The following is a 12,732-nucleotide window of genomic DNA, read 5'->3' as shown; positions in this document are numbered from 1 at the left end:
CTTTTGCCATTTGCTTATAAAATATATTGCAAGGGTGCAATGCGTTTCACTTTAATTTGAGGTGTATGACATCATGACATAAGAATTTCCACAAGCCAATTTTTTTGATAAAGTAAAGAATAAATTCATAAATCAACGGAGAAAGCTCAAATAAACAGGAAATGTACAAGAAAATCTTCTAAAATATTGTATTTTAAGTTCAAAAGCTCAAGGAATTCTAAAAAAGAAATTGAAACGGATGCTGTCTGTAATATTCATCTAATGTGTACAAAAATTTCAAGAATAATGATTTAATCATATTAAGAGTGAGCTCAAAACCATCAAATGCCAGACTATGTTTCTCTACCTCTCCAGATTGTCCATATAAGGTGTAGTGGAATAGTCTTCCATATTTCTCGTCTACTCCTATGTCAACCATACTACAAGCAACTGGATCACATTCCTTGGCGTCACTTGTATAACTCTAGAAAGAGAAAAAGGCAAGTGGCTGGAACTCTCTTGCCCAAACAATGAAGTAATAGGTGATCAACTGACTCTATTGATTTGACACATGGAACACCAATCAACTATGATACTTTCCCTCTTATGAAGCTTGTCCACCATCAAGATCTTCCCCGATGCAGCTATCCAAATGGAAAATGCAACATTCTGAGTAACCTCTGTACTTGATTTGCAATTCCCAGGGAACAAAAAACCAGCCTTCTTTGGGCATCGTAAAAAGAACGAACATCAAACTTTATGGACCCCTTTAACCTCCAACACATTCTTTCTTCCTCTCCCCCGCAAGGAAAAATTAGAGTATAAAGATCAGAAATACAGCAAATAATTCTTATTCCTAATCTTGGAATGTGCACACAAAGCAAGGATTGATCATTGGCATAATCCCCTTCTGAAATTCCCAAATATGAGGCAGCAGAAGTATTCTTGCCCACAAAGTCAGGAAACAAGATCTTTCAGAGTAGAATTACCACACCACAGATCATCCCAAAACCAAACCCGCTTCTCATACCTAACCACAAATTTAATGAACACGAAACATATCCCAACCACCTCTAATGCTTTTCACCAGATGTCCTTGCCAACAATTATGGTAATGGAAACTGCAGGCTGTGGGTGGTGTCCAGCCTGGCAGATTGCGGTGATTTTGAGTCATCTCACTTCTCTACTTCATTGCTTGATATTCCTTCGGTGCTGGATGGTTGTTTCAGGGAAAGATTGGTCAAGTTTGTGGGTGGTGTCCAGCCTTTCTATCCTTTGGAGTGGTCTCTGCCATGTTCCATGGTGGGGTTCGGGTCCAAGGGGCAACAGGATAAGACTTTGGCTTTCCTTTCTGCCCTTGATGAAGAGCATATTCGAAAGGATAAGCTTGTGGGTTGAGAGCTTTAGGGGCTTAGGGGTTTGGTTTGTTTTGTGGGATGTTGTTTGGGGTGGTCGGTGTTGAGGTGTTTGTTTCTTGTATACTTCTTGTGTACTAGGGGCGCCTTACGCTGTTATTTATAAAACTTGCATTTACTTATCAAAAAAAAAATTATGGACACTGCAGGCTCACTTTACTTCACATTTTAAAATGACTTTCCTATCCTTAGAAAGGAAACGGTTCTGTTTCTTTTCCCAAATTTCAGTCAATCTCTTTGCGTTGCAATAGGAAGGTTGTGTTCATTAACAAGGTTTGTTGGCTGCTTATAACTAACTTGTTTCTTTGAGAGTTATCTCCCAATTAGTGTATTACAGTTTCTTCCTGTCCAATCTTTGCTGATATATTTGTAGTTTCAAAAAAAATTATTTGTTTTTGCCCATTAGCATTTTCAAATTGTTGTTATTGTCTTCCCCTCTCCCTGAAGACATACCGTTGCTATCAATATATACTCAGGTTTCTTTTTACTTTATGTCAGCCACCATCAATAGTTACAGATGAGGTCTGCACTGCATGTGATTTCAACCGTCCAGGCAAAACTTGTCTACGAAAGCTTGAATGGGTTTGGCGTGGAGAGACATTCATGGCAAAGAAAAGGTGTTTATTTCTGTTTTTAGCCTTCCTATATTTCCATGGATGTATCGATAAAAGACTAACTAATGATTGTGTCTGGATATCACCTTGAATAATTTCAGTGACTATTATCATTTGAAGAAGCAAATTGAGTCAGAGTTTGTTGATCGTACCGATGGTCAGTTGTCAAAATCTTTTCTTGACCTACCAAAGACAGAGCAACAGTCAAGGCTAAAGGAGCGTCTAAAGAAATACTGTCAGAAGGTATATTTCTCAACGTCTTAGTAGACATGTTTGCTTAAGTAATGCCTAAGAGACTAAAGTTTGCTGTCTGTTGCAGGCTTATAAACGGGTACTTGACAAGCCAGTCACCGAACTCCGAGAAGCAGGGATCTGCATGCGAGAAAACCCGTTTTATGTTGACACTGTTCGTAGGTGAGCAGTTAAAATTTTCTATGTTATAGGTTTTGCATGCTAAATATTCAAGAACGATAGTCCTTTCCTTTGCAAGCGTGGAAAATAATAACAAAGTCCTTGGAAATGAATTGTTTTTTTTTTTTTTTTGATTAGTAATTTTCAAATTCATCAATAAAGCGCAGAGGGGCGCAACCTTAATACACGTGAAGTATATAAGAGCGCCCCTAAAAGGGAGGAACAGGTAATAAATTTGGAAAGTCTACAAAAGTAAAAACACCTAGGTGGCAAAGACTGGACGCTAACCAAAGAAATAGCATGTTAAGCGCACGCTTCCTTAACACTACCATTACAGTCTCTACATCTTCAAAAAGCCTCGCATTCCGCTCCCGCCAAATGCTCCACAAAACACAGTGAGGAACTAACCGCCAAGCTTTTTTAGCTAGGCCATGCCCAAAAGACGCACCCCAAGTAGTCAACAAATCCAGCACCGTTTGTGGCATGACCCACTCAACTCCAAATAAAGAAAACATAAAGCTCCAAAGCTCACGGGCGGTGTCGCAGTGAAGTAACAGATAATCAATAGCCTCCCCCTTCTTTTTACACATACAACACCACTCAATAACCACAATATTCCTCTTTCGCAGATTGTCATGGGTCAGTATTTTTCCTAAAGCTGCAGACCATACAAAGAACGCCACCCTTGTCGGAGCCTTAGCACACCATATATTCTTCCACGGAAATGAAGGGCCTTCTTTCCTACTAAGCACTTCATAATAGGACCTTACTTCAAATAAGCCTCTTGTAGAGGGATTCCAAACTAACCTGTCACCCTCTCCTTGTCGAATCGAAGTGGAGTACAACCGCTCGAAGAAGGAAAGCACCATCTCCATCTCCCAGTCTTGGAGTTGCCGCGTAAAGAGAACATTCCAATGAATATTTCCATTATGAACTGCCAAGTTATCCACCACCATTGCAGCTTTGTTCCTCACAATACTATACAGAACTGGATAACAGTGCTTCAAAGATCTCTCTCCACACCACCAATCATGCCAAAAACTGATATGTGACCCATCCCCTACTGCAAACTGAACAGAATTGCAAAACTTCTCCCATCCTTTCCTGATATATTTCCAAACCCCCACTCCATAGGAACCTGAGACCTCAATAGAACACCACCCACCCTTTAGGCTCCCAAATTTGGCGTCAATCACCAAACGCCATAAAGCCTCTCTCTCCCTACCATATCTCCACAACCATTTATCCAGAAGTGCTTGATTAAACTGGATGAGATTGTTACTAGGCCATGCATTCTAGAAATGTGAGATTGATAGATAAGATGAATCTTTTGTATGCATCTCTATTCCTGATTTTTTTTTCTTCACTTAGTCTTATTTTCTTTTGATCCTGTTCAGCTTCCGGGACAGAAGGTACGAGTACAAAGGACTTAACAAGGTTTGGAAAGGGAAGTTGTCAGAAGCCAAGGCTAGTGGAAATTCTATAAAAATCCAGGAAGCACAAGTACAGCTATTATGCTTAATCTTATTGGATGATTGGAACATAGTCAATATGTGATGATGAGTGACAAGTCTCGTATTATTGTTGCAGGATTTGGTAGTGCTTTATGATTCATTACAACTTGCTCATAAGTGTATTCTTAATTCCTTCTATGGATATGTCATGCGCAAGTGAGTTTGTGACTTCCATTTGGTTTTAAATTCTTATTATGTGCAGTCTGCTTTTACAGTGGCATCCATGTTTGTGTTATCTTTCAAGTGATGCTATTACATGTTTTTCTTCCAGGGGTGCAAGATGGTACTCCATGGAAATGGCTGGAGTAGTGACATATACAGGAGCAAAAATAATTCAGAATGCTCGCTTATTGGTTGAAAAAATCGGAAAGCCACTTGAATTAGACACAGATGGTATCTGGTGTGTGCTCCCTGGATCTTTTCCGGAGAACTTTACTTTCAAAACCAAGTATGGTCTGGCTCTTCATGGTTTACATATTTATTGTACTTATTAAATACAGCAGGCGTCAACATCGTCATCAATTACACGGCATTCATTTTATTTGTGCCACTTGCTTGCTGCCAAATTTAACGGCATTATCCAAGTTTTCATTCTGATTTTTGAGAATATGGTTGTTGAGTATCAAAAGACGTTGACTGCCATATGTGAAATGTATATTTCAGAGACTTGAAGAAGAAGCTGACAATCTCATATCCGTGTGTTATGCTTAACGTTGATGTGGCTAGAAACAATACAAATGATCAATACCAGGTCAGCTTGGAACCTTTTTCTTGATTGTTTACTTCCTGGTGTATTTTGTGCCATTCTGTTTATGCTTAGTATATTGTGTATAACTATGGTTGCCTGTGTTAACTATAGCATTTCTTGAAGTTCTAACGACTATGTTTTACAGACGCTATCAGATCCTATCAATAAAATATATAAAACTCATAGTGAATGCTCAATTGAATTTGAAGTGGATGGACCATACAAGGTATGTTGAATATGGATTTTAACTATGAATTTGTTCTTCATTATATTTGCGTTAATCATCTGCTAAATCTTCCACGTAGGCAATGATTCTTCCTGCGTCTAAGGAAGAAGGAATCCTAATTAAGAAGCGATATGCTGTTTTTAATGATGATGGAACCCTTGCTGAGCTTAAAGGTTTTGAGATCAAGCGTAGAGGTGAGCTGAAGCTCATCAAAGTTTTCCAGGTAATCTCTTGTTTTAATATGCCCCCACTTGTTACCTGCTATAGAGTGGGGCTTGTTTCTTCTTCACTGTGGTATATCATGAGAGACCTTTGTTGATGCTATATGGAGCCACCTTTTTCTACTGACAGAAAAGAAAAAAGAACCAACTTTATGTTCATTTTAGTAGTCACTTTAGATCCATCTGACATAACTTTTTCCAGATTGTCTTCTTCTATATGTAAAATACTTTCTTAATTGCAGGCTGAGCTCTTCGATAAGTTTCTCCATGGATCCACCTTAGAGGAATGCTATTCAGCTGTAGCTTCTGTCGCAAACCGCTGGCTTGATCTTCTTGATGTACGCAAACAGTTTGATGTATTGCATTTTAGTATCACATGCTGCTGTGTTTAAAGTATAGCTCTGGGGTTACTTGTAGAACCCTTTTTTCTCTCTTTTTATTTTATTGGTAATTGAGGATGTTCATAGTTGTATGATTATTTCAGGTTTCAGTCGGGGATTGCTCAGTTTTTATTTTTTATTTTTATCTTTTCCTTTATTTCCTTTTGTTTCTTCTCTCAGAATCAAGGAAAGGATATTGTGGACAGTGAGCTGCTTGATTACATATCAGAATCAAGCACTATGAGCAAGTCGTTAGTTGACTATGGTGGACAAAAGTCATGTGCAGTGACCACCGCAAGACGCCTTGCTGATTTTCTTGGTGATGCAATGGTTAAAGATAAGGGACTCCGCTGCCAGTATATAGTTGCATGTGAACCTAAAGTATGTTCTTGATTTTAGCATTGGGAATGGATGCATTATGGATCCTTTCATGTGTGTACTTAGCCTATGAACTTTCTTGTCTTCTGATATCATAGGGACATTCTCTATGCAAAGGCAAGTGAACAATCAGCAATAGGTTTCAGTATGGGTAATATGGATCCAGACATAATAACCTTTTCTCAAGTTAGTATACTTGAGAAAAGGTTATAGTAGCCAACATTATCTGGTTGGATTTAGGGTTTTGTTGAGATGAGTATCATTGCAAATAAAGCCTCTCAGAATTTATTGCTGTAGTAAAGTCAATATAATAGCAGTACAGAGTCTATATTGTCCCCAAAATTGATTATGTTGCTTGACAGTGCATAACTAAACAGTCCTCACTAGAAGTAAAACAATGAGGGAAGGTTACTTGTCGCTTCCATCTTTCTGTAGTGTTTAGGTAAAATACCACGGGCTATGTTATGGCAGCTCTAGAAGGGTATCATGATACACCTGGCATATTTATCAAAAAATAAAATTATTTTTAATTTTTCAAGTTTCTGTTTTTTTTTTTTTTTTTTAATCTTTTTTTTTTTTTTTTTGGTGGAGGTTATTTTAATTGGAAGATTGTTTTTATGTTATTTGAGTAGGGAACACCTGTAAGTGAGCGTGCTGTTCCTGTTGCAATATTTGAAACTGATGCCGGTAAAGATCTGCCATTGTTTTCTTGAATTTCATTCCTTCTTGTTTATTTACTAAAGAAAGCAGGTATATCTTCAAACTTGCAGAAATAATGAAGTTTTATGTACGGAAATGGTGCAAGATGTCATCAGATGTTGGCATTCGATCCATTATTGACTGGTCTTATTACAAGCAGAGGCTTAGTTCATCAATTCAGAAAATTATTACCATTCCTGCAGCAATGCAAAAGGTTTTGTTGGTTGTTCTTTGTTATTCATCAAAGTTATCTACCTTCCTTTCTCTTTTGTGTGCCTTCTGTTAGATGATTTCAATTCTTCAGGTTACGAATCCTGTTCCCAGGGTAGTCCATCCTGATTGGCTGCATAAAAAGGTTCGTGAGAAGGAGGACAAGTTTCGACAACGCAAATTAGTTGATATCTTCAACTCATTGAACAGGAATGGTTTGTTAAAAAAGAATGTTGATGCTGTTGACACCAATAGTTTGATGAATGAAAAAATTGTCGAAGATTTGGAAGACTTCCGAAACAAAAGCAGCAGTTCTGTAAATGGACCTAGACCGATTGTTCGTAGCTATGAAGTTAATAATGGACAACATTTGGCCAAGACAAATGGCCAAGTAGGCTCCCTTCATCAACAAACTGATCATATTGAAAATGTGCTTCAAGAGTCTCTACCGTTGCAAGAAAATGCTTGCTCTACTGAAAATATTGACAGAAATGTAGATTATCAAGGGTGGCTTGAACTGAAGAAAAGAAAGTGGAAAGATACTTTGGAGAGGAGGAAGAGGCAAAGGTATGTTGTTCTTTGTTACCATTTTGAATTTTCTTCCTTACAATAGATCAAATAAACAACATTCAAGTAACCAGAGTTTTAGATAGAATTATTTATGTAATGTTATTGAATTTTCATTTGCGTTTGGCATATAATAATTTAACTAAAAGGTCAAACTTATTTATTCTCCATCTGGAGGTTCTTAGCGGGATCGATCCTGATCAGTTTTTTGGAGGTTGTCAGAGGGAGCACAAGCCCTGGAGATGACCTAAAGATTAGGCTGACCAAAACAATGCAAAATTAGGGCCTTTTTTCATTTTTTTCGTAGGGTGGCCAGCTCACATCGAAGAAATAATCATGTGGAATCTTTGAGTATCAATGGTTCTATGTCCAATAATCCTATGGAGATAAACAAGCATATAATACATTTTTTCAACAAATTGTATTATGAGCAGTGTACTTGGCGGCCAAGGATGGATGGTCTCTCGTTCCAATCCATTGTGTTAAGGATATAATAGTCAACTCACATCACATACCAGCAGCCGCATCTACCATCTCAAGCTCACTCATGGACAGCACACAAACCCTAGCAGCCGCCACACAAACCCTAGATCAATTAGCCGTAAATCAATGCAACCTTCCCCAACAATCACACTCGGATACTCTCTCCATATAAAACCTACAGCTAGCATTATTCTCTCGCAACTTTCCTCTTGTACCTCAACGGCAATATTGCCATATTTACCTTCCTAGAATAGAATAATTCTTACCTTATGTAATCTATGACAGTGTACACGGTATAATATACTCCTGCAAATCCTTATAAATATACATCAATACAAAACCCTAAGCATCAAGTGCTTAAGGTCTTTTACACTAGCTTTGTATTTAGTTTACATGGTATCAGAGCCTACCAACAGCCAACGCTCATCTATGGCCACTGTCACTCCTCCTACCGCCGCCTCTAAAACTTCAGATCTTATACCCAATGTCACCCAACTTGGAAGCATCAAATTGGAAGGTCCTGACTATCTCGGATGGGTTGCTCAATTTCAACCTATCTTGTGTGGTTATGAACTCCAAGGCCTACTGGATGGATCAGACCCATGCCCTCCTAAACTCATTGCCAATGCAGCTAGTAATGGTGAAATTCCGAATCCAGCCTATGTTTCATGGCTGCGAAGAGATCAGCAATTGCTGAATCTTATTATCTTGCTTGGAGCAGTTTGGCAACACGGTTTGCAGCACAATCAAAGTCTAGAATTTCCCATCTCAAGCATCAGTTACAATGCTTGCAGCAAGGGAACAAAACCTGCACTGAATACCTCAGCCAAGCCAAATCTTGGGCTGATGAACTCTCAGCCGTGGGGAAACCCGTTGAAGATAATGATCTCATCTCCTATGTTATCAATGGTATTAATCCTACCTACAACTCTTTTGTTATTGCTTTTACTTTGCGTGACCGTGAAACCACTTTTCATGACTTCCAATCTGAATTATTGAGCCATGAAATTCTCCTTCAAAATCAGCAGCAAACCCTTAACCCTGAAGCAGGATCCTTTGCCCTTCATGTCAACCGTTTTAGACCACCTCATCAACCCAACAACAACAATTTCCATAGTCCTACCAACTTTCGTCCCAGCCCCAATAACTTCAGGAAACCAAAACCCTTCCCTCGTCCCCCTGGTCAATTCCGCTAGTCAGCCCCTCATAATTCTTACTCCCCAAGACATCCAACTCCACCCTCACCAAATACTTCCTTTGGCAATCACCCCACCAATGGTGCTACTCAGCCCCCGCGCCAGTACTCTCCTTGCCAAATCTATGGCAAAACCAGTCACCGTGCCCTAGACTGTTATCATTGCATGGACTACGCCTACCAACGCTGTCACCCACCAATGCAACTTGCTGCCATGACTGCTTAGACTAATGAAGAATTCACTCATCAGGAATGGGTTGCTGACTCCGGTGCCAACACACATGTCACAACCGACTCATCTCTCCTTACCGAATCTCAACCGTTTGATGGCTCAGAAACTGTTGGTGTCGGTAATGGCACAGGTTTGCTTATTCACAACACCGGTTCTTCCATTGTTCAATCCCCTAATTCTGCATCCTCTAAACTTCTCTCACAAATTTTACATTGCCCGGCTGCTTCTGCAAACTTACTTTCTATTAATAAATTCTATAAAGACAACAAATACTGGTTTGCTCTAACTGACATTGATTTCACTGTGAAGGACAATTTGACAGGGAAAATTTTGCTCCACAGACCCAGTGAAAATGGGTTGCACCCCATCAGGTTGCACCCTCACTCCTTGAATAAGACACCCGGGTTCACTGCTCTCCTTGGTGTCAAAACCACTGACATGGTTTGGCATCAGTGACTGGGACACCCGTCTACCTCTATTTTACAGCATTTGTTTCGTCATCAGCACCTTCCCCTTCTCGGTTCAGTCAGTTAGTCCACTGTGTGTGAATGTTGTCAACTTGGCAAGTCCAAACAACTTCCTTTTTCAAAGTCCATTAGAAGTTCCTCGAGTCCTTTAGAAGTGATCCACTCAAATGTATGGACCTCTCCGGTTCCATCACTGAGTAGGTACAAATTTTATGTTTTGTTTATTGATGAATACAACCAGTTTACTTGGTTGTACCCTATTATGAATAAAAGTGAAGTTTTTCAGTGCTTTATTAAGTTTAAATTACTTGTTGAAAATCTATTCTCCACTACTATTAAATACTTTCAAACTAATAATGGTGGAGAATACACCTCCACCACCTTCAAACAATTTTTGAATCAAAATGGCATTTTTCACCGACTTACATGCCCACACACCTCTCAGCAAAATGGTATTGCTGAGAGAAAACATAGACACATAGTTGAAACCGGCTTGACCCTCCTTGCTCAATCCGGTTTACCCCCTAAATACTGGGTAGACTCCTTCCTTACCTCCATTTTTCTTATCAATCGCCTACCCTCACTAGTCACACACAATACTTCCCCTTTCTTCAAACTTTTCAAGAAAGAACCTGACTACACATTGCTCCGTGCTTTTGGTTGCCTTTGTTACCCCCTTCTTCGTCCCTATGCTGCTCATAAGCTATCCTTCCGTAGTAAGCCTTGCATATTTATCGGCTATGGTGCCAACCAACGTGGCTACCGGTGTCTTGATCCTCACTCTCACAAAATCTACCTTTCCCGCAATGTTGTCTTCGATGAAACCAAATTTCCAGCCAAAACACCATCTCTCTCCCAAGGGTCCTGTAAAATCACTATAGCCCCCCATACTCCCATCTTCTTCCAACCTGCCACTCTTTTCCCCTACCCTCTCCCCAACTTTCGTCCCCTGTCTCCTCCTCTCCACTTTCCTCCTCATCCCCACTCATTTCCACCTCTCTCCCTCCTCCTACATCCTCACCTCCTGACCCTACCAACTCCACTGGCTCCCTCTGCATCTCCATCCCAAGTACCCACTGTATTTCCTACGTCTCTGCCTCTTCCTTCTTCCCCCACCCCCCCTGCCCCTCTCCCCTCCCTACCCACCTAGTAGCCCCTAGCAATCGTCCTATCACCAAATCCCAAACCGGGTCCTCCAAACCTAGAACTTATCCTAACTTCACCACCTTTCATGCTACCAAACATCCCGTAGTCACCTATAACTCTGTCGTCCTTCCACTCGAACCTTCCACATACCGTCAGGTTGCATCCCAACCCGAATGGGTTGCTGCTATGACTTCTGAATTCCAAGCACTACTCTCCAACAACACTTGGTCTCTTTGTCCCCGTCCTTCCCACCAACATGTTGTCCAAGGGGTCTACATGCTCAAACAGAAACCAGATGGCAGCATTGACTGTTACAAAGCCCGTCTCTTCGCCAAAGGCTTTGATCAACTCTCTGGAATTGACTACCATGACACCTTTAGCCGAGTCATCCCCCCACCATTCGGTTACTCATTGCCTTTGCCGTTCAGTTTGATTGGAACATCAAACAACTGGATGTTTTCAATGCTTTCCTTCACGGTTTCCTTGATGAAGATGTTTATATGGAACAGCCTCAAGGGTTTTTAGACCCTTAGTTCCCCACTTATGTATGCAAATTGTATAAAGCTCTCTATGGGCTCAAACAAGCTCCCCGGGCTTGGTTCACCCAGCTCTCTACTTCTCTATTAGAAATTGGATTTTCTAGTTCTCAAGTTGATCCTTCTCTTTTTACTTTTCACACTAACGGATCTCACATCTTTCTCTTAGTGTATGTCGTTGAAATTATTGTCACAAGTAACAATGACGCCTCCATGCAATCGGTTATTGGCAAACTCCAACTTGGCTTTGCCATGAAGGACCTTGGCCCCCTTTCCTACTTCCTTGGCATTCAAACCACCTAGGACTCTACTGGCATACACCTCCGACAATCCAAATACAGTCAGGATCTTCTCCACCGTGCTGGCATGATTGACTCCAAGCCATACTGCAGCCCCTGCATTTCTGGTTCCAAGATGTCCAAGCATGATGGTGACCTCCTTCCCAGCCCTTCTGATTATCAACAACTCGTTGGGGCCCTCTAATATGCTACTCTCACGCGCCCGGACATTGCCTATTCAGTGAATCAACTCTGCTAGCACATGCAAGCTCCCACCTCAGTGCACTGGACAGCAGCTAAAAGGGTTCTTCGTTACCTCAAAGGCACCCTCGATTTTGGCCTTCATTATACCAAAGGCTCCTTCACCCTCCACGGCTTCTGTGACTCCGATTGGGCCGGCAACCCAGACGATCGCCGCTCCACCACTGGATATGGTATCTTTTTCGGTTCCAACCTCATCTCCTGGTCAGCTAAGAAACAAACTTTCGTCTCCAAATCCAGCACCGAAGTCGAGTATCGTGCCATGGCTATCACTACTGCTGACCTCTACTGGCTCCGCATGCTCTTCAAAGAATTACAGCTTCCCTTGTCCTCTCCTCCAACAATTTGGTGTGATAACTCCGGCGCTCTTGCCGTTACCTCCAATCCGGTCTCTCATTCCCGCACCAAGCACATCGAAGTTGACGTCCACTTTATCCGGGAAAAGGTTCTCAACAAAGATATTTAGCTCCGCTACCTCTCCACCATCGACCAATTTGCTGCCATCTTCACCAAAGGCCTCCCCGCCGATTGCTTCTGCTTCTTGCGTGACAAACTTCCGGTCGTCTCTCCCCTCAGTTTGCGGGGGGGTGTTAAGGATATAATAGTCAACTCACATCACATACCAGCAGCCGCATCTACCATCTTAAGCTCACTCATGGACAGCACACAAACCCTAGCAGCCGCCACACAAACCCTAGATCAATCGGCCGTAAATCAAGGCAACCTTCCCCAACAATCACACACTCGGATACTCTCTCCATATAAAACCTAC

At 41.1% G+C, this 12,732-nt stretch overlaps 1 protein-coding gene across 1 annotated transcript in view; it reads left to right on the top strand.

Annotated features, from left to right (window-relative positions):
* Window positions 1-12,732, top strand: part of LOC133878041 (DNA polymerase epsilon catalytic subunit A-like) — a 49,058-nt gene that overhangs the window by 25,839 nt on the left and 10,487 nt on the right. Inside the window, exons 16-29 of the mRNA XM_062316526.1 lie at window positions 1,893-2,011; window positions 2,110-2,251; window positions 2,328-2,422; window positions 3,817-3,922; window positions 4,010-4,089; window positions 4,205-4,381; window positions 4,597-4,684; window positions 4,827-4,907; window positions 4,987-5,130; window positions 5,371-5,466; window positions 5,689-5,889; window positions 6,519-6,573; window positions 6,657-6,799; window positions 6,890-7,362. Coding sequence (XP_062172510.1) covers window positions 1,893-2,011; window positions 2,110-2,251; window positions 2,328-2,422; window positions 3,817-3,922; window positions 4,010-4,089; window positions 4,205-4,381; window positions 4,597-4,684; window positions 4,827-4,907; window positions 4,987-5,130; window positions 5,371-5,466; window positions 5,689-5,889; window positions 6,519-6,573; window positions 6,657-6,799; window positions 6,890-7,362 — 2,000 coding nt within the window. The remainder of the gene's footprint in view (window positions 1-1,892; window positions 2,012-2,109; window positions 2,252-2,327; window positions 2,423-3,816; window positions 3,923-4,009; window positions 4,090-4,204; window positions 4,382-4,596; window positions 4,685-4,826; window positions 4,908-4,986; window positions 5,131-5,370; window positions 5,467-5,688; window positions 5,890-6,518; window positions 6,574-6,656; window positions 6,800-6,889; window positions 7,363-12,732) is intronic.

Source organism: Alnus glutinosa, chromosome 9 (assembly GCF_958979055.1).
Source record: "Alnus glutinosa chromosome 9, dhAlnGlut1.1, whole genome shotgun sequence".
NCBI classification, from domain to species: domain Eukaryota; kingdom Viridiplantae; phylum Streptophyta; class Magnoliopsida; order Fagales; family Betulaceae; genus Alnus; species Alnus glutinosa.
This window is presented reverse-complemented; position numbering and strand designations above follow the sequence as displayed.